This window comes from Neofelis nebulosa, chromosome X (assembly GCF_028018385.1).
Source record: "Neofelis nebulosa isolate mNeoNeb1 chromosome X, mNeoNeb1.pri, whole genome shotgun sequence".
NCBI classification, from domain to species: domain Eukaryota; kingdom Metazoa; phylum Chordata; class Mammalia; order Carnivora; family Felidae; genus Neofelis; species Neofelis nebulosa.
In genome coordinates this window covers 59,781,589-59,803,029 of record NC_080800.1, presented here as the reverse complement: position 1 = coordinate 59,803,029, position 21,441 = coordinate 59,781,589, and the positions used below count along the sequence as shown (strand labels likewise).

Below are 21,441 nucleotides of genomic sequence, written 5' to 3'. Positions count from 1 at the left end.
TGCAGTCACCAAAGTGTCCCTCTCATTACGCCCCTACTGCCAACGCCTCGGCCAACTTGTTTCCATCATCTCATCTGGCATCAAACCACCCTCCCTGGTCCATCTGTTTTCACACTGTGGCCAGCGTGATCTAAGATGAGCATTTGGGGGCACCTGAGTGTCTGCTGGTTGAGGGTCTGACTCTGGATTTCAGGGCATGATCCCCGGGTGGTGGAATCGAGCCCTGCGTCGGGCTCTGTGCTGAGCATGGAGCTGGCTTGGGATTCTCTTTCTCCCTCTGGCCCTCTCCCCTGCTCGCACTCTCTCTAATTAAAAAAAATAAGGGGTGCCTGGGTCGCTCAGTTGGCTGAGTGTCCAACTTTGGCTCAGGTCATGATCTCACGGTTTGTGAGTTTGAGCCCCATGTCAGGCTCTGTGCTGACAGCCTGGAGCCTGCTTCGGATTCTGTGTCTCCTTCTCTGCCCATCCCCAACTTGTGCTCTGTCTCTGTCTCTCAAAATTAATTTAATTAAAAAAAATTTTTTTTAAATTAAATTAAAAAGAATTCATATGTGGATCTTGAGAAACTTAACAGAAGACCATGGGGGAAGGGAAGGGGAAAAAAATTGTTATAGAGAGGGAGGGAGGCAAACCACAAGAGACTCTTAAATATAGAGAACAACAGCAAAAAAAAGAATACATACATATATATATATATATATATATATAGAGAGAGAGAGAGAGAGAGAGAGAGAGAGAGAGAGGGGGAGAGAACAAACTGAGGGTGGACGGGGTGGGGGCGAGAGGGAAAATGGGTGATGGGTACTGATGAGGGCACTTGTTGGGATGAGTGCTGGGTGTTGTATGTAAGCCAATTTGCCAAATCATATTAAACAAATAAATAAAATTAAAAAAATAAAAACAAAACGAACATTTGATTCTGAGATTTGTAATGACTATACTACACATGCTCCGTCTACTCCACCCATCCTCAACTAATTGTTCCATGAACAGACCGTGCAACTTCATGCCCCGAAGCACTGCTCCCTCTGCCAAGAATGCCCTCTCCCCTCTGCTCCCTTCTGTCTGGCAAACTCCTACCTACTCTTCATGATCCATCTCAAAGGTCTCTGTGAAACCTTCCCATCCTTACTCCACAAGCAGAGTTGGAAACTCCTTCCTGTCACCACAGATCCTTGTTAAGTATTTATTACAATGATCATGTCTTATTAAACTTATTTATTTACATGTCTGTGTCTCATTATAAACCTTAAGTTCCTTGCAATCAGAAACTAGACCTCACTTTTGTAACAGCATCAGACACACTGCTTGATAAAGACAGGGGGCTTGATAAATGTTGAGTGAACAAATGAATGAATACCATGTACCCGCACCCAATCTCCCAAACCAAAATTCTGTCATCTTCCATTCCTCTTCTTCTGCCTCTGAATGCCAACTGGTCATTAAGTCCTGTTGATTCTGCACCGCCTGCTCCCCTGAAGATCTCTCAAATTCATGCCCCTCCTCCCTATCTTAATGCCATGGCTCTACACTGGGCTCCATTTCCCCTTGCTTGAACGAGATTTGTCCCCCTCCAAACCACTCTCCACACTATTGCTGGATTTTTTTAAACTTTATTAGAAAAATAGTACATACTCATAAAAAAATTTTAGGCAATCCAGAAATAAAAGCACAATACCCTCCCAGTATACATAAAGCTATATTGCCCCCTCCCCTCCAATCCCAATACCCGGAGGTTATCACTGTGAACAGTTTAGCATACCTCCTTTCAAACCTTTTCCTTTGCATATACAAGTATATACACATACATAAATACACACGTGGTTTGGGCTTTTACAAAAATGGGGTCACACTTGTCTGTTACATATGGTTCTTCAATTTCTTTCATCCAATGTACAGAAAATTTCTAAAACACAAATCTGATTCAATCATCCCACCAGAATTCATCATTTCCCATAATATATAAATCACACTTATTATTGTCAAGGATATGCTTCCTGCGTCTTTCAGGCTCATCTCTAGCCATTCCAGCATAAATCACCTCTCATCCTTTCTGGGACAAGGCAGGCACAATCAATCAATCTAGGAACACACTCTGCTATCTCTAGACTTCGGCCTTTTCACTTCATGTTACACTCTGCCTGGACTTTTCTTTATCTGGCAAGCTCCTACTGATTCTTCAACAGTCAGCTTACAAATTACCTCTAGGAAGACTTCCCTGGCTTTTCCGAACATGATTACTCCTCTGTTTTCCCCTATACTTTGTGTCTAGCTTCTTAATTGCACTCATCGCAGAGCACCATAAGGATTTATAAACATGCTTTGAATTCCACTCCCACTCCCCCAACACGAAGGCGAGCTCTTCCGGCAAAAGCAATGTGTCGTCTTTACCTTTACATCTTAAGGATCTGACAGAGTTCTTGTCACAGAGGAGACGCTCAATAACAAATCTCTTGAAGATGTTATGATTCTGGGAACATTTACCTAATACCTACTATGCATAGGCCCATGTTCTAAGCATGAAAAGAAACAGAAGACATAGTCTTTGCCCTAAGGAACCCTTTCCCCTGGGGAGGAGGGGCACAGAACACATTCACAAGGCAACGGATCATTTCTGACATATAGGCCGTTTCAAAGATTGGTAGCCATTTGCCTCATCATATAATCGAATAAATAATAAAGCCACGGGCAGTCTGTCCGATAGGTTTATGTGTTTACTGGGGCGCAGAGCCCACCAGAACCCAATTCTCTGTCCCAGCAAGGGGGCTGTCACCCGTTCCAGCCTGCAAATTACAAAGCGGAGATGATAGCACGCTTGGCAAATTTTGAAGACACCAAGAGGACAGAAAGTTGTTATTCCTTTCATCATTTCTCCTCCTTCCTGAGGGAAAAGGGGTACCGAGAGCAGTAAGTAGAGCTAAAGGAGGGTGCTGGAAGCAGAGAAGATTGCTCTCCTTTTGTCAGTGGTAGGGGAGAAGGGGTTGCTTGGTTTTAAATCACAGTGTGGCACTGCCCCAAGATCAGAAGAGGTGACTTATTATGATTTATTTACTATTTCTTAATAAATTAATCCAGTGATTTCAGGATCAGACACCATATAATCATAAACAAATCAGGGAAGGTAAACCGCCTAGGCTGGAGACCAGGAAAGGCTGACCAAGGAGGCCCAAAGGAAGCCTCATTCATCAGAGTCCAAGTCACTGTCCCCAGCAATGGAGTGGAAATCCTCACTGTCCTCCTCGTCCTCTGACAGGTGGACCTGGCTTAGTACGCTCGGCCCAGAGCGCTGCTCTTCTTCCTCATCTTCTTCCTCCTCTGATACCTCATACCCACCGATGCTGCTGAAGCTTGTGTCTTGGGTGTTCGACTTGGGGTCAGGCTCCTCATAGCTCCCATAACTGAGAAAAGAAACATGTCATCTCTCAAGCTCGGGCACCATCCTCTAGATCACCAGTCCTGTTCTCGGTGCCACTGAGGGATCAGCCCATTTCACCTCCCCTGGACACTAAAATGACTCATTCTGGACTGTTCTACAGGTTCCCAAGAGGAAAACAATCCCATTCAAAACATCACCCTGCCAACTTCAATATACATTAAGAACCCGAATTAAAGCGCGCCCAAACAACACACTGCCAGCTTACGGGGCCATACATGTTCTGACAGCCTCATGGTTTCATGTACCATTTCTAGCTTCACTCATCTGTGTTTCTAATTAGTCAACAGTCTTGAAGATTCTACTTCTTCAACGGATCTTCTCTCTGTCCCCTCCTTTCCACCTCTACTCTGCCTGCCTTAGCTTAGTCCCTTGTTTTCTCTGGCCTGCACCACTGAACTCAGTCTTCATGCCTCCAGTCCTGCTCTCCTCCAATGAATTCTTCACACTTCCGCCAGAGTGCTCTTTATTTTTTTGTTTATTCTTAATTTTACTTTAAAAAAAAATCACACAAGCAATGCGTTCACTGGTTTTAAAAAAGATAGAGTAAATACCAGAAAAAATGAGAAACAGTCATCAAGAACTCCACCACCCAGAGATAATCTACTAGGGTATATGACCTTCCAAATTTTTTTTCTGTGTACTTCACTTAGATGCTTAACCATTTTGTTACTTGACAAAATTGGAATACTCTACAAGGTCCTTTAGGAATCTGCTTTTTTCACTAGTGATTATAATGACCATCTTTCCACATCAATAAACATACATCTAGAGCATCATTTTGATAGCTGTATGGTGTTCTGCTATACGGCTATAACAGGGTTTATGCAACAAGTCTCTCACCAGGCTATTTAAGCTGTCTCCAACTTTCCCACTATTAAAACCAGTGCTGTGATGAAACTCCTTGTACAAGTGTCTTGATGAAGGTGTTTTATTATTGCCATAGGATAACTTCCTAGACATGGAACGATGGGGGCCAAAGGGAATGCCCATTTTTTAAAGTTTTTGGTTTATAAGGATAAATTGCTATACCTCTCTCACACCCACCATGGTGTGTTTTTCCTCACGTTCTTCCAACCCTGGGCATTATCACTCATTTCATCTCTCAATCTTAGAGGCAAAATATTGCATTTCGTGGTTTCACTGACTTTCTCTGGTTCCTAGGAACATTATTTTTTCACAGTTATGGGCCATTTGCATTTCTTTTGGGGTACAGAGCAATCGTTCCAAAATGTAGATCTGCTCCTACCTCTCATTCAGTGTCTGCCCCAAACTTTCAGGCTCGTCATGATTTGATCCTTACCTACCTCTTTAAATCGGTTCCATCACATGGATCATGGATCAAAAGCTCCAGCCATGGAGCTGCCTGCATTCTCTAGAATTGTTTCATGCCTCCTATGTTGTTCTGGCTCTCTGAAGTGCCCTTTGCTCTCTTCTTCACCTAGCTAAATTCCTAGTCTGAGTTAGCTCAGTTTCCTCCTCTAAGTGGTTCCCCTTCCCCAATCCTACCCAAGTCCCAGAAAAACCCTGTGGTTACCTGTCACAGCACTTTCACGTCACACTACGATTGTCTATTTACCTGCTCTAAGTTTCCCAGTAGCCTGAACTCCTTGAAGGAAGGGACCGCATCTTACTTGCTCTTTAAGTTGTGATATAAATATTTGCTTAATGAGTGAATAAAGACCCTAACTGCTTGTTACATACCTCTGGCTAGATGTATCTGACGTGTCTTAAATCTAACGTATCCAAAGACAAATTCATTTTCTCCTCCTTTCCCACCTCATCTAATACCTGTTCTTCCTCTTTCCTAGCTCAGTGACATTCCCATTCATGAAATATCTTACTTCCCTACCTCCTGAATGCAACTGATCTATCCTCTCAACAGCTCTTGTATGTCCCTTCCTTTCCCCCACGCTTCTAACACATCCCAGTTGAAATCCTTACCATTGCCCTAGAGTTATTTAACACAAAAACCTTCCCTTTCCTTGAAGTGATGATCCCCATTACCCAAACTCCAAATGTCTCAACATGCCATCTAAGGTCCTCTGCAATATAATCCCCTGCTACTTCTGGAGCCAACAACCTCCCAACAACCTCCCTTTACTCAAGAACATCCTTCTACTTCAGTGCGCCTCTGAACATACTGTCCCGTCTCTAAGGATTTCCTCACCTGCTGCCACTTTTCTCCTTAATAGACACCTATTCAGCCTGTCAGGTCCAGTTCAAATGTTCCCTCATCTGCAAAACGTTCCGTGATCACTCCAAGCAGAGTGAGGTACTCCCTCCTCAGTGGTGACTTGGCACTTTGTACTTAACTTAGCACTTAGCACATTATATCCAATGATTTTGTTTGCATCAGCTTCCTCCACTAGACTGTGAGGTCCTCAAGGGCAGGATATGGCTTGCTCCTCTGTGTATCCTCAAGGGGCTAGCACAGTGTCTGGCTCTAGGTGCTCAGGAAATCTCTGCTGGATGAAACTAATCTGATGCTGGGCCCTCTGACATCAGAGCTGGGCACTGATGCCACAGCCCTGTAGCACATTGCTGCCAATTACCTGATGTTGCTATCCTCCAAACCATGAGAAGCCTCCCCACCGTCTCCGTCATAGGACATCATGCTTTCTTCATTTTCCATGCCCATCCTTGTGTTCTCCTGAAGCATGCGGGGCTGTTTGGGTCTTATCCCACCAGACCCCACATCAGAGTCACTTCCGCTTTCACTCAGCTGGATAGCTGTGAAAAGAAGGAGGGCCTGAGATAAGCTTGACAGAATTAACATCTTTGGCTTGGTCTTCCAAAACTAGTTACGGCCATATATCCACACAGGCACTGTGGATCCCTCACCTCAGAGTGCCTAGGGACAATATCGGCAAGACCGTAGTTTGGAAACAGGACCCAAATAACCACTTCCTTTTCTCATTGCAGTCCAATCTTGGTTATTTTTCCCCCATCATCTCCTATACTTTTTCTCTGCCACTGCCAGTAATTGACAAAATAAACCAAGAGGGATCTTTTTTTAATTGAAGTATAACTGACATACAATGTTGTATTGGTTTCGGGTGTACAACACAGTGATTTGACAATATACATTACACTATGCTTGCCACAGTGTAGCTGCCATCTGTCAACATGCAATACTATTACAGTATCACTAATTCCCTATGCTGTGCCTTTTATTCCTGTGACTTATTCATTTCATAACTGGAAGACTGTACCTCCCACTCCTCTTCACCCATTTTCCCTGCCCCCCACCCTGCTGCGCTTCGGCAGCCATCGGTTTGTTCTCTGTACTTATGGGTCTGTTTCAGCTCTTTTTGTTTTGTTTCGTTTCTTAAATTGCACATGAGTGATCATATGGTATTTTGTCTTTCTCTGACTTATTTTACTTAGCATAGTACCTTCCAGGTCCATCCATGTTGTCGCAAATGGCAAGATCTCATTCTTTCTTTTGGTTGAGTAAAGCGGGGTCTTTCTTATTTTCCTTCCCTGTTAAGAATATAATACTTCTTTCCCATCTTCGTCAAGTATTCAACTCACAGATGTTACTCAGGCATTGCCTTTCCCACTGTCGTCTTTTTCACTCTCTAGGTTATATCTCTTCACCTCCTCTAAGGCTAATGAATGTAATCCTACAAGTGAGTGCTCAGTCCTCTGAGTCTAGTAATGGGACTGCAAGAAAAGAGCAGCTTCTGGTAAGAGCGTATGTGGCTGGGAGTTTCCTCTCCAGTCCTCAGGGTGCTGCGGTGAGCTACCCAGAACAGAAACCAAGGAACATGACTTACCGGAGAAAGGATTATCTCCTTCTTCGTCACTGCCGGCATCTTCCTCATCATCTTCTCCTTCAGACATAAGCAAATCCTCATACAGGACACTGGCTTGAGGCTGCTGCACAGTTCCTTCCTCTTCATCTGCGAGATCACCATCTGCATCTTCACCTTCCTGAACAAGACCAGTTGGGGTCAAAGTCCCATCAAGGGACCGAGTGAGAGACCACAAGCCACCACCAGCACCACCCTTGCTGCCTCACAAGAAGTTAAGTAATTGTGGTGGATAGTTTGTTTAGCTGATTCCAAGGATTAAAGTCGGATTGGGCCTCACTATGGAGACTCTCTGGTATCACCCTGGGATTTGCCTGCCCTGTACTAGTGGGACTCCTATCATATAAGGGCATAATGTAACCATAAGCTTTCTGTAAGCATACTCACTGGGGCTGGAGTCTTAGGTTTCCCATCCTCCTCCTCATCATCATACCCTTCAATATCTACATCAGAGTCTTCCTCGCCCAGCCTACCTCGGCCCTGGCGCATCTGAGTAAGGAACACAAATAGCACATCATTGAGGGACGTGCCTGTAGGAGGAGTTAACCAAAGGCTCTCACCCAGGACGGATGCTCCTCCCTGATATCCCAGCCAACCGCACAGCTAGTGGGGGCTGTTTACATAGCTCAAGGCATGTGTGCTTCATCCCATTCATTCTTTGGAAATCACTGGTAGAGTTAAAACAACAACAACAACAACAACAACAACAGACTCAAAGAATAGGAAGGTCCTTGGTCTACTCTTGCTGTATTATCACAAGGAGACTCTTCCTTCCTAACTGAAGCTTTCCTCAGCTTCTGTCGGATTCTCTGGGACAGAAAAACTGTCCTGGGTTTTGTACTCTCCAGTGGAACAAATCTCCTGACTGAGGTCAGCTGATACAGCTGGTAAGATTTTTGGCTTCAGAAGAGGAGTATCTTCTGACACCTCTAGAACAGGCCAATCTCTCAAATTTAATTGAATTTCATAAATAATTTTAATTTAGATTTAGCATACATACAGTACAGTAGCAGGGCCAATTATTTTGAACTCTGTCTCTGAATGCAGTTAGTCGGTCTTTCTAGTTACCTGTGAGGTTGCTCTGATGCCTCATACACTTTTCATACTTGTGCCTTCCCTGAAGTTCTGTTGTGCCTGACTCTGCCCGTGGGGGCAGACAGAAGACAACGCAAGTCATGTGACCTGCCACCAGCCTGCCTTGAAATCACATTCGTAAGGCTTCATTCTTAGGGCCAAAAGGGCCTAATCATCCATGATACATGTCATATATCACCACCATTCTCCCACTCCCCACCAAAGCATATCACCAATGTCATGAAGAGAAAAAGAACATCCTACCTGTGTCACCTGCTTTTCTGGAGTGGCAGCAGCGGGAATGTCCAGGACAGACATATTACTCTCATCTTGAAACACAGAGGCATCCCGAGACATACTGAGGGATGTGTTGGTGTCATACAAATCAGGAGGCTGTGGCACAAATGTACAACTTAGCTTCTATTTAGGAAAAGGGAGTAAGAAATACAGAACTCCCCTTTAGAGCATTCACTGCAGAAGAAGGTCATGCAGAGCAATCCATTTAAAGAGAAAATAGTTTGACACAGCTTTGTGCACAGGTTTTTGGGAATCTTTCAAATGCTGCTCCTTCTAGCAGAGAGGCATCTGATGTATATGATCTAAAGCCTGAAGTGGAAAAGCATCAAAGCTATGGGGCAATTCTATGTCCCGACAGCCTTTCTGCTCAATAACCTAGTGTCTTCTAAGCCTTGCCTTATTGTTTTCAGACCTGGGGCTTCGTACCTGTTCAATTTTGACTGGCTTAGAGACATCTAACAGGAAATGGGATAAAGGAATTGCAATTCCAACAAGAGCATGTAGTGGGTTAATCGTTTATGAGCTCATCAGAGGATGATGCTATGAGGCAAAATGGTGTGGTGAAAAAACGTGGGCTTTGGAACAAAACATCCTGGGTTTGAGTCCTGGCTCTACCACCTGCTAGGTGAGTAACTTCAAGAGATTATTTAATCACTCTAAGCCTTGGTTTCCTCAATTATAAAACATGGGTGATAATGTCTGCCTCCTAAGGCTGTTGGGAGAATGAAGAGGTATGTGTAAGCTCCTTACCCCATGCCTGGTATTCAATAAATTATAGATCCCTTCCCTCTTCCCTGTCCTGAAGAGAACAGGGATTTAGCAAATGGACTTTTCAGTGACAGGAGGGCAGGAGGAACTGACAGACAACAGGCTGGAGAAGTAAGAAAGAGTTCTCTAAAAATCTGGCAAAGGGTAGAAATATTACGCGGCTGTTTAAAAATCACATTTTCAAAGACTATTCTCTCTCTGCCCCTCCCCTGCTTGCTTTCACAGTCTCTCTCAAAAATAAATATTAAAAAACTTTAAAATAAAGTGTGTCTATATACGCTTGTGTGCACATGCACACACACACATATCACACTGCAGATTTGAAGGAAACAAACCAACATGTTCACAGCGATTGGTTCTTTTCTGAATGGTGGACTTAACTCTAGGTAATTTATTTCTCCTTTATTATTTCCCAATGAACATGTTGCGTTTAACAAAAACCCCACATTGGTGTTACTTTGTGGGTTTTCTTTTTTTTAAAGCAAACAAGCAAGGCTGATTGAAGAGAGTTTTGGAGAAAGAGAGGCAAAATGGAATTGAAAGCATTCAGAGCAGATAAACTCGTGGCTGAACAGAAGAGAAGATCAGGGAATGAGGGGCTAGTGGGAAACTGCAAAGTGAGCAATTTTAGATAGTGTTAAGCAGAATGTGCGATGCAACACGAGAGCAGTGGAAACAGCTGAGTGAAAATACAGTCTTGACTACCACCATTTAAGGCCGGAAGTAACATATGATTACTGTTACGTTTCTATACAACCAGAATTACAACAGGTTAAACTTACACAAACACGCTTTCGTAACATTTGGGTTTGAAAGTCGTGATGAATAAGGACAGTTACTCAGACTCCTCTTCCTCAGGGTAAGGGAAAACGCACCGGGCTTACACTTCAAGATGTGTATATGAGTGAAGGCAATGGCGAGAGGGCGACTTGGGAGTGATGAAGAGGCACCATCTACACCCTACTCTTCATGGGAGCCCCTGTGACTGGCCTGGGCAACAGCTCCAGCTCAGGAGGGAGAACAGTGGCCAGGCTCTCCTCAGCCACCTGAGGCCATGTGGGAGCAGGAGGAAAAGAAAGGAAGATAACCTTTGGGTCTAAGGGTTTGATTCACAGAGGACTAGGTTTCCACTGTCACAGACTAGAGCAAACCGCGTGCCACTCAGTGGCTACACTCTTCTGAGGAATGACGGCCAAAACCCAGGCTTTAACTTACCAGAAAGGGCCTTGCAGGAGCTGTGGGCCTATTAGCAAAAAGGGCCTTCCTGGGCAACATCACTCACCCAAGCCCCCCGGCCCCAATCCGCCCACATACTCCAAGAGCCTTCCCTTGTTCTGGGCCTGGAAGAAGTATCTTAGGGCTCTTTATACTTGGCCCCTCAGCCACCTAGGTTTTGGGGTGAAAGAGAGTAAAAGACAGAGAGGGAGAGTGCACGAATGAGATACAAACAGCAAGAGTCCAACACAGAGCACACAGGTGGCAGTATCAGTTCAGAGTAGAATGAAAAAAAGTTTTCCGGTGGGAACAGGGAGGATTTTGCATTAAAATATTTGGCTAAATTTGAAAGGGCTCCTCAGAACTTTGTAGACAGTTGTCATACAGACAAGGAAGCATTTACTGAATGTCTACTACGTGCCAGGCAAATTAACTCATTTGATGCTTATAATCATCTCAGAAAGTACATTTTAGAGAAGTGGAGACAGAGTTAAAGGGCTTAACTCCCCAAGTTCACAAAGCTAGGTAATAGCAGAACTAAGATTCAAACCCAGGCGTGTTTCATCGCCAAAATTCATGTACTTCCCACTTTACCACAGTGCCTTCAATACAGAAACCAAGCACCAGCCATATTCTGGTAAGTCCTATTCTTGAAATCTGGAAACATACTCTCTTATGTCCAAATTTTTCAATATATTCAACAGAAAGACTATAAATTTCTTATTAGTCTTGCTCCCTACTCTTTTGACATGTAACTTTAAAAAAGTTATAAATGTTACCAGTCTTAATTTATAAGGAAAAGGAGTCAATCCAGGAAAATGGGTGACGTCTGAGCTACACTGAGATACCTCAGAGGGAATGAGTCATCAGGCCTATAAGGCACAGGAACAACGTGGCCAATATCTGTAACTGAGAATTCTATACTTTAGGGAAGTCTTCGAGCCCCATTTCATGGGCAAGGGAACTCCAGAGACTCCAGAAGACACGTTTGGCCATGGCAGTCAGGAATCTGGTATTTGTGAACACTGCCTAAACAACTAAGGCCCCACCCCACTCATTCATCCCACACCTGCTTCTTCTGGATTCAACAAGGCCACCAAGACCCATGGCCCTCACTCACCTTAGCCTTTGAGAAGACAAGAAAGCACACGAAAGGCATATGAAGAGGAAGGACAGAGAAGAAGGGTATCTCAGTAAATGTATCTGTTAACATGCTCCCAATTTCCCAAACTAATAAGCAAACTATAAGAGGCAGTTCTTAGTCTTCAAACTCACCTGAGGTGTGTAAGGCCCTGGAGTCATGGGGTCCAAGCTTTCTAATTCTGCTTCCTCCAAAGCAGCTTCCTTAGCTGTACATATATCCTTCTCGAGTTGAGTCAAATGCTCATCATACTGAGAAATAAAGAATATTAGTGAATTCACCGAACATGTGTCTTAGGCACTGGGGATATAAAAGTAAACAAAGCAGACAAAAATCCTTGTCTTCATGGACCTTATTTCCAGTGGCAGGTCACATACGATAATTACAGTAAATCATTACATAGTTTGTTAAGAACATTTAGTGCTAGGCAGGAAAATAAAGCAGGAAAGGAAATAAGGGATGAGGGGTGAGGTTGGGGGGGCAGGAGGTTACATTTGAAAATCAGATAGGCAGGGAAGGCCTCCTCACCCAAGGGAACAAAGAGATTCCAGGATGCTACATCCGAAGGGGACCCCCTCCCTACCACGTACCTCAGTCAGTGTCTGGTAACAGACATTCACAATTTCCTGGGCAGTCTTAGTATACTGACTTTCGGGCCCTACAAAAGAAAGGAAAATGCCATGACCTTTGCAGACTTCAGTTCCAGAAATTTATTTCTGGCACTGGCAGTAGTGTCCCATGGTATCCTAGCCTCAAATCATGCTTCGGCTTTAACTTGGACTCTTGCTCTAATTTTGGAGGTGGAAAATTTCAAATCCATACCAAAACGGAGACACTAATATGATGAACTTTCATGTACCCATTACCCAGCTTCAATGATTACCAATACAGGGTTAGTTTCATTTCATTTAAACCTCAACGTTTACACTCCTCCCAAATTATTCTGAAGCACATTCCAGTATCATTTCATTTATTTCATCCACAAATTGTTTTAGTACATGTCTTTGAGGACTCTTCTTTTTTTTAAAGGTCCTATCTATCTATCTATCTATCTATCTATCTATCTATCTATCTAGGGAGAGAGTATGCGTGTGCAGGAGAGGGGCAGAGGGAGAGAGGGAGAAGGAAAGTGAGGGAGAGAGAATCTCAAGCAGGCTCCATGTGCAGCACAGAGCCAGAGGTGGGGCTCAATCACATGACTCTGAAATCATGACCTGAGCTGAAATCAAGTCAGATGCTTAACCAACTGAGCCACGCAGGCATCCTTTTGAGGACTCTTCTAAAATATACTCCATATGATATTACAGTGGTAGATATGTATCATTATACATTTGTCAAAACTCACAGAATGTACACCTAGAATGAACCCTAATGTAAACTATGGGCTTTGGGTGATTATAATGTGCCAATGTAGGTTCAGCAAATGTAACAAACGTACCACTTTGGTAGGGGATGTTGATGATGGGAGAGCCTATGCATATGTGGAGGTAGGGGGTATATGAGAACTCTGTACCTCCCACTCAATTTTTCTCTGAACTGCTCTAAAAAATTGAATCTATATTTATAAAAAAAACAAACCAACTATATTACATCTGAAATAACTCACAATAATTCTTTAATATTATTAAATACCCAGTCAATATTTAAATTCCCCAATTGTTTCATAAAGGTTCTTTTACATTTGATTTCTTTGAATCAAAATGCAAATAAAGTCCACGCATTGCTTCGAGACACTTTTACCAGTTTGGTGATTCTTTTTTTTTTTTTTTAAGTTTATTTTATTTATTTTGAGAGAGAGAACGAGCAAGTGGGGGAGGAACAGAGAGAGAGAGAATCCCAAGCAGATTCTGCACTGTCAGCATGGAGTCCAACACGAGGCTCAAACCCACAAACCGTGAGATCATGACCTGAGCTAAAATCAAGAGTTGGACACTTAACTGACTGAGCCACCCAATTTGGTGATTCTTAACTAGACTATACAGTTCCCCCATGGCCTTTGTCATAGGTTGCAGACTGGTGGCTTGGAAGTCAATCCAGTTTTGTTTAGCCCACATAAAAAATCATTTCAGTTTGTGAAGACAGATTGAGCTATACACCTATAACATAAACACTTTTTTGTATGTAAATTATACCTCAATAAAAAGTTTAGAAAAATCGTACTTAGGGGGCGCCTGGGTGGCGCAGTCGGTTAAGCGTCCGACTTCAGCCAGGTCACAATCTCGCGGTCCGTGAGTTCGAGCCCCGCGTCAGGCTCTGGGCTGATGGCTCGGAGCCTGGAGCCTGTTTCCGATTCTGTGTCTCCCTCTCTCTCTGCCCCTCCCCCGTTCATGCTCTGTCTCTCTCTGTCCCAAAAATAAATAAAAAACGTTGGAAAAAAAAAAATTTAAAAAAAAAAAAAAAAAAAAAATCGTACTTAGTTGACAATGTTTAATGAGCAAGAAATTTCATGTAAAACCCCAAATGTCTGGCTTCTCTTGAAGAATGAAAAGATGTGGCCACACAGAGCCGTCATTCCCACAAAGCACCAATGGGCGAGGGCTGAGGAGCAGCTGCCCCTTTTAGATAAGGTGTGTGTTCTGCAGGTTACCAGCCCAGGTCTGCTTAACTCATTTATGCCTAGACCCTGAAGGCATCTGAGGTTTTAATCCTTAACTTTAATTATTCTTTAATATACTGTTCATTTACCCATTCATTCATTCTTAAAACATTTTTGAATACTTTCTATGTGCCAGACAGAAATGAGGACGATACAGACCATATCCTCGAGAAACTTAAAGTCTAGTACAGTAAGATAGAATATAAACAAATAGGGCAGGGCGCCTGGGTGGCTCAGTCGGTTGAGTGTCCGACTTCGGCTCAGGTCATGATCTCATGGTTCATGAGTTCGAGTCCTGTGTCGGGCTCTGTGCTGACAGCTCAGAGCCTGGAGTCTGCTTTGGATTCTGTGTCTCCCTCTCTCTCTGCTCCATCCCCACTCATGCTCTGTCACTCTCTGTCTTAAAAATAAATAAAACATTAAAAAAATGTTTTAAACAAATAGGGCAACAGAATGAAGTGAAAAAATTCATACAGGGTTTAGTAGAGGCACAGAGGAGGAAGTGGCCAATTCTGGGAAGTGAGAGGGGAAAAAGGAATTAGGAAAGGCTTCACAGGGTATTAAACCTAGTATTTATTAGGATGCAAAGGCTAAAAAATACACCATATGTATATGTGCAATTCTCATGCCAGACCTACCCTGATTATTATAAGCTATTATATGAACAAAGAAGTCTCTTTCAGTTAAAATCTCAGGCCATGTGTTCTTTCAAAGATGTATTCTTTCAAAGTTGTATCCTTACACAAGCTGACTGTGCCAAACAAAAATAAACGAGAAAGAAAACAAAGTCCTCCATCAAGATATTTAGGACACACATACAGCCAGCCAGAGCTGGCTCACCATCAAGGACAGTTTCAGTGATAAGCCCGCAGCTCAAATTTCCAGAGCTCTAATCTCCTACGGCCACCAGTAGCCTGGTCCTCAAAATACTGAGGGAGACAGACTGCAAAAGTTCTCAGATAAGCTTGCTCTTGTTGATAGCAATACAGGATGCTCGAGTAAATAGGCTGCATACAGGCCACAGGCCTCCTTCTGCAAGCCAATGCAACAATAACTGCTTATGGTACGCTGACAATGCTACCTATGGGGACTTGCCTTGTAGTTACAATTCCAGCCTATACATGAAGAATACAGACCTTACATGACTTCAGTTTTGAAACCTAAACCTCAACTAACCTTTTAACACCTCAATGCTCTTCTTTAAAATACAGGAAAAATTAGGGGCGCCTGGGTGGCTCAGTTGGTTAAGCATCTGACTTCGGCTCAGGTCATGATCTCGCGGTTTGTAAGTTCAAGCCCTGCGTTGGGCTCTGTGCTGACAGCTCAGAGCCTGGAGCCTGCTTCAGATTCCATGTCTCCCCCTCTCTCTCTGCCCTCCCCTGCTCACACTCTGTCTATCAAAAATACACATTAAAAATATTTTTGCAGATGGGACCTCTTCCTTCCCCATTTTCTTTGCAGCATGTAACTAAAGAAATACCCACTAATAATAACCCTAAAATATATAAAAACACACACACTTATTTATATAGCTGATATACCTGTCCTTGTCCATGTGTTTGGATTGCTAGCTGTTTGTGTGCCTTCTCAGTTTTTAAGTCTGTGCTCTCAAGCATGACAAGGGGTTCAGCTATTTAACTCTATTACTCTACTAAATGCAAAATAGCTTTGAAGTATTTTTGATAAAAGATGGTGGTGGAGTTGGCAAACCATTTTTAACATGACCAAAAAAGGATAAAATATCTAATTTGCCCAAAGGAAATGAAAACACTAATTTGAAAAGATACATGCACCCCCATGTTTTTTGCACCATTATTTACAGCAGCCAAGATATGGAAGCAGTGCAAGTGTCATCAAGAAATGACTGGATAAAGATGTGGTGTACACACACACACACACACACACACACGTACACAATACAGTATTATTCAGCCATTAAAAAGAATGAAACCTTGCCATTTGCAACAACACAGATGGAGCTAGAGGGTATAATGCTAAGTCAGACAGAGAAAGACAAATGCCATATGATTTCACTTATATATGGAATCTAAACCCCCCCCCCCAAAATGAACAAGCAAACAAAAAACAGACTCTTAAAATACAGAGAACAAACTGGTGGTTGCCAGAGGGGTGGTGGGTGTGAGCATGGGTGAAATAGGTGAAGGGTATTAAGAGGCACAAACTTCCAGTTCTAAAATAAGTAAGTCTCAGAGGTGAAAACTACAGCATAGGGAACATGGTCAATAATATTGCAATAGTGTTGTATGCTGACAGACGGCGACTATTGTCACCACTACTGTGTTCAGAACAGTGCGATGTATAGAATTGTCGAATCCCTATGGTGTACACCTGCAATTAATATAACATTGTATGTCAAGACACCTCAATAAATAAATAAATAAATAAATGTATACCCACCCCAAAAGGATAAGACACCCAGATGTTTTCTTATCCCAGGAATTCTTGAATGGGGTGGTAATGAGATAAAGAGATCCATGAATGTACAGAAACTAAACAAAATTCTATATGTAATATACAGTTTTCTGGGTGGAAGATCCATGGTTTTTCATCAGACTCTCAAAAGGGTCTATAACCACACCATTTCCATAAAGCTAAAAATACTGCTCTCTATTCTGCAGCAGTCAGGAGCTTACTAGAAGTAGGATGACCAACAGTAGGCTTCACAGATTAGGAAGAAAAGAGGAGTCCAGCAAAGAGACATATAAACTAACAGGGCCTCTGTGGGAATAATAAAGGTGCTGGAGCTATCATAGGGGGAAAAGGAGTAAGTGGAAAGTGAATTCAATTTCCTAGTCCCTAAAGGGTCACAATACAGAAAACCAGAACTAATTTTTTAATGAGTGATTCCCAAAACAACACAAAAATGAATGAAAGATAAGGCCATCTATGAATTATCACTGTGCCCTACAGGAGAATAAGCTACCCGTTTATAAAAAGAAATGTTTTTCCAAATATACTTTGCTTTTCTCTCTCTCCTTAAATCAGAGCAGTGTAATTGCAAATGTCTTGTCAAGGAAATAAATCTATACTTGGCCTTATTTCAAATAAGGATTGGCAGTAACCTACAGAATCATATAGAATTCAAATCCAAATGTCCTTAAGTAGTGGTAATTCTAATGACAGCTCAGGAAAGCTGATTTTCCACCCAAATCAAGAAAATTCTTTTTGTCATTTCTAAGTTAATTGACCTCTGCAGAGATGTGAGAAGAAAGCTGCAAGCTTCATGGTTCTGGTGAGAGAGGGAAACCAAGTATTATTGCTTCCTGAAAGGTTTCAGTGAAAATACCAGTCAAGTTGGTGAGCAGTCCTGCTCAACCAAGGAGAAAAGGATGTTTGTGATCACTCTCAAGCTCACATATCCTTTGAGAATCTTTCCGTCGATACCCAAAATAACCTTCCTCCTAAGAAAATGAGTACTCTACCAAAACAAGCCTAAGTATTATCTGACAGTGAACAGTGCAGGGGGATACACACGTGTTCCAATGTGAATCATTAAAATTAAAAAATCAAATCAAATCCTAGTAGCAGTAGAAAGCTCCCTTAAAAAAAAATCAGTGCCAGATTTAAAAAGAGAGAAGAGGGGCGCCTGGGTGGCGCAGTCGGTTAAGCGTCCGACTTCAGCCAGGTCACGATCTCGCGGTCCGTGAGTTCGAGCCCCGCATCAGGCTCTGGGCTGATGGCTCGGAGCCTGGAGCCTGTTTCCGATTCTGTGTCTCCCTCTCTCTCTGCCCCTCCCCCGTTCATGCTCTGTCTCTCTCTGTCCCAAAAATAAAAATAAAAAAACGTTGAAAAAAAAAAAAATTTAAAAAGAGAGAAGAAATCCATATAGCTAATTCCTAAAGAAACTATGCAATGGTCCACAGATCCCAAAGAAACTGAGCTTGAACTCTCTCAATTCTTAAATATTTATCACAAACTAGGTCCAGAAAAGGTAAAAAGAGAAGTAAATCTAATCTTCGAGACTGTAGCTAGGCTCTTTACATTATGTAGAATGTGGATCAAATGCAAATTAAGATGTTTAGTTTCCAAGATAAGAGGTCTGATCTCTCAAACTGGAGTAACAGAACCTCACTCAGAATCTGGACCAGAAATTCAAGAAGCCAGAAACTATCTAGAGGGGAACTGGGGTAATAAATCTCACTGGACAAAGGTATGATTTACATTCAGGACTATCTGATGAAAAGCCCTAAAGAACCTGAAAATGCTTCTTTCTTTCCTAAATGAACCACTATTCCATTCAGCAACTTAAAAAAATACATACGGGGCGCCTGGGTGGCTCAGTCGGTTAAGCATCTGACTTTGGCTCAGGTTATGATCTCACCGTTCTCGAGTTCGAGCTCCGCGTTGGGCCCTGTGCGGACAGCTCAGAACCTGGAGCTTGTTTCAGATTCTGTGTCTCCCTCTCTCTCTGTTCCTTCCCCACTTGCACTCTGTCTCTCTCTCTCTCTCTCTCTCTCTCAAAAATAAATAAATACACATTAAAATAAAAAAAAATACATGTAACACAGTCTTGGCTAAACAAATACACATTAAAATAAAAAAAAATACATATAACACAGTCTTGGCTAAACAGTCACATCATATCTCTACAGCCATTGGAAAAAATAACCACATAATGACTTCAAAACACCTTTTCCTGTAGAGTACAATTCATAACAGGCCTTAACTCTTCATTTTTAAGCCAAGTACAGTGCCAGGTTCTGGTGATATAAAGATAAAAATTAAAAAACAAAACAGAACAAACTAACAAAAACAAGACAGGTCCTTGACCTTGATGCCTTTCAGCGCCTCATGAAGATTATACACTCACAATTTCAATGATGGAGAAATAAGGGACTGTAGAGGAAGTAGCAATGTGTCAGAGAATGAAGCAGTGTTAAAGAAGACTTCATGAAAATTGTTCTCTTCAAGTCAACAGTGATGTACTAACTGCCAAATCTGGTGAACATTTTTCATACTTGACCTTGGAAGCCCTGTGTTGTGTTTGCAGCCGATACTTACTTCTTCCTTAAAACTCTAATCCCATGGCTTCTGAAGCACCACTCTCCTTTCTTGGTACTGCAGCTCCACCTCTGGCCATTCGTTCACGCAACAGATATTTACTGAGTCTCTACTATGTGCCAAACATTACCCTAAGCACCAGGGATAAAAGACAGACATGGTTCCTGTCTACACGTAGCTTACAGCAATCACTTATTAGATTTAGACCAATAAGTCTACCTGTGGCCATTTTTCTTTCTGTACTTTTGGCCCAACTCTACATGATATCAACTACAATAGCTTATAAAGAATAAACATGGAGGAAGTTAACACTGATTTGTATCCCTCATGTTCAGGTTTTGTTTGGTTTCTCCTGGCACCACAGAGGTGCCCTGAAAATACATTACACAAACTCCAGAGCTGAAAGAAAGCCTGTTTTTCTCTTGAGTCTCCTTTTTCTTTTAGTAACTAGTAAGAATCTTTACTTTCTCCTATGATATTTTTAAAATATGGACTTTGTTGTAGCCTTAATATATTCTGGTACATATTTGCTTATTGGCATATTATACCATCTTACTCATCACAAGCACAAGACTTCAGGGAGACGCTGCCTTATACCAGATTGCTATCTATCTATCTACTAGCTCAATACAGTACACAAGAGGGCTAGCAAGTTATAGACATCGTATATTTCCTATCAAATTTTAAGTAGAAATTGAATTCCTGAACAAAGCAGTATTCTCATAGAAATGAAAATTCAAACGGCAGCGACCACTGGACAATCTCCCTTTCCCTTCAGCCACAGCATATTTTTTTTAGAGTAGAAATTCAATTTCAGTATCTTTTGCAGAAACATTCATAATGACATTCATTTAGTTTTTTCTTTAATTTTTTATTAAAAATATTTTTTAACATTTATTCATTTTTGAGAGAGAGAGAGAGAGAGAGAGAGAGAGAGACAGAGCGTGAGCGGGGGAGGGGCAGAGAGAGAGGGAGACACAGAATCTGAAGCAGGCTCCAGGCTCCGAGTTGTTAGCACAGAGCCCCATGCAGGGCCCGAACCCACAAACCGTGAGATCATGACCTGAGCCAAAGTCAGACGCTCAACCGACTGAGCCATGCAGGCACCTCGTTTTTCCTTTAAATTTTTAAATGTTTATTCATTTTTTGAGAGAGAAAGAGACAGAGTGCAAGTGGGGAGGGGCAGCGAGAGAGGAGACCCAGAATCCGAAGCAGACTCCAAGCTCTGTCTGCGCTGTCAGCACAGAGCCTGACACAGGGTTTGAACCCATGAGCTGTGAGATCATGACCTGAGCCGAAGTCAGATGCTTAACCGACTGAGCCACCCAGGCACCCCTAGCTCTTTTTCCTTTGAGTCATATACACATAGATTTCACTTAAACAAGATGACATACTTACATGAATGAAAAATTGTCCATAACATACTATCAAGTGAAAAAATCAAACTGTAGAACAAAATGTAAATATGTGATTTCTTTTGTCAAAAAAGTATATTGGTATGTATAGAAAAAGGTCCAGGATGCTTCACATCAAATCTGGCAGTGGCCACTCTAGAGAATGGGATGGGGAAAAGGAGAAAGATGGGAAAATTTTTCCTTTTCACTTTTTATAATTCTGTATGGTTTGATTTTTTTGAGGAGCATGTAATTTTTTAAGATGGAAAAATTTCATTTCAGTTATATACTTGAATTTACAGAAATAATTTCATTGGTAAAGATTTTTAAACACTGATAATTCCGATGTTGTAGAAGTTGTAGGGAAACAGGCATTCTCCTCGCTGTTTTTCACTATAAAGAGGTACAGCTTTTTAGAACACAATTTTAGAACATATATCAAAATTTCCTATAGAAATACTCCTATAAGTGCACAATATCAATGAAATATAAAAATAGTGAAAAGAGGTTTGCAAGCCAGCATTATACAAACACTTTAAATACCCAACAGGGGGGGGATGGTTAAATAAATTGATACGTATATCTATGCTATGGGATACATTAAAAAGAATGAGAGAGATCTAATACGTACGAACAATAAGACAGGATCAATAACCATGTCAATTTTCCCCAAAACTGATCTC

The 21,441-nt window shown here is 42.1% G+C and overlaps 1 protein-coding gene across 7 annotated transcripts in view; it reads right to left on the bottom strand.

Moving 5' to 3' along the window:
* Positions 1-1,597: 1,597 nt before the first annotated feature.
* Positions 1,598-21,441, bottom strand: part of TAF1 (TATA-box binding protein associated factor 1) — an 83,653-nt gene continuing 63,809 nt past the window's right edge. For 3 of the 7 annotated variants that reach the window (XM_058713911.1, XM_058713910.1, XM_058713912.1), the window contains exons 33-39: positions 12,337-12,404; positions 11,881-11,997; positions 8,590-8,718; positions 7,639-7,740; positions 7,216-7,372; positions 5,989-6,166; positions 1,598-3,398 (exon numbers count right to left, since the gene is read on the bottom strand). In XM_058713911.1, coding sequence (XP_058569894.1) covers positions 3,179-3,398; positions 5,989-6,166; positions 7,216-7,372; positions 7,639-7,740; positions 8,590-8,718; positions 11,881-11,997; positions 12,337-12,404 — 971 coding nt within the window. In that variant the 3' untranslated portion in view covers positions 1,598-3,178. Of the gene's footprint in view, positions 3,399-5,988; positions 6,167-7,215; positions 7,373-7,638; positions 7,741-8,589; positions 8,719-10,243; positions 10,437-11,880; positions 11,998-12,336; positions 12,405-19,364; positions 19,496-21,441 lie in introns of those variants that run through there. The other 4 variants (XM_058713913.1, XM_058713914.1, XM_058713915.1 and 1 more) reach the window with 3 other exon arrangements.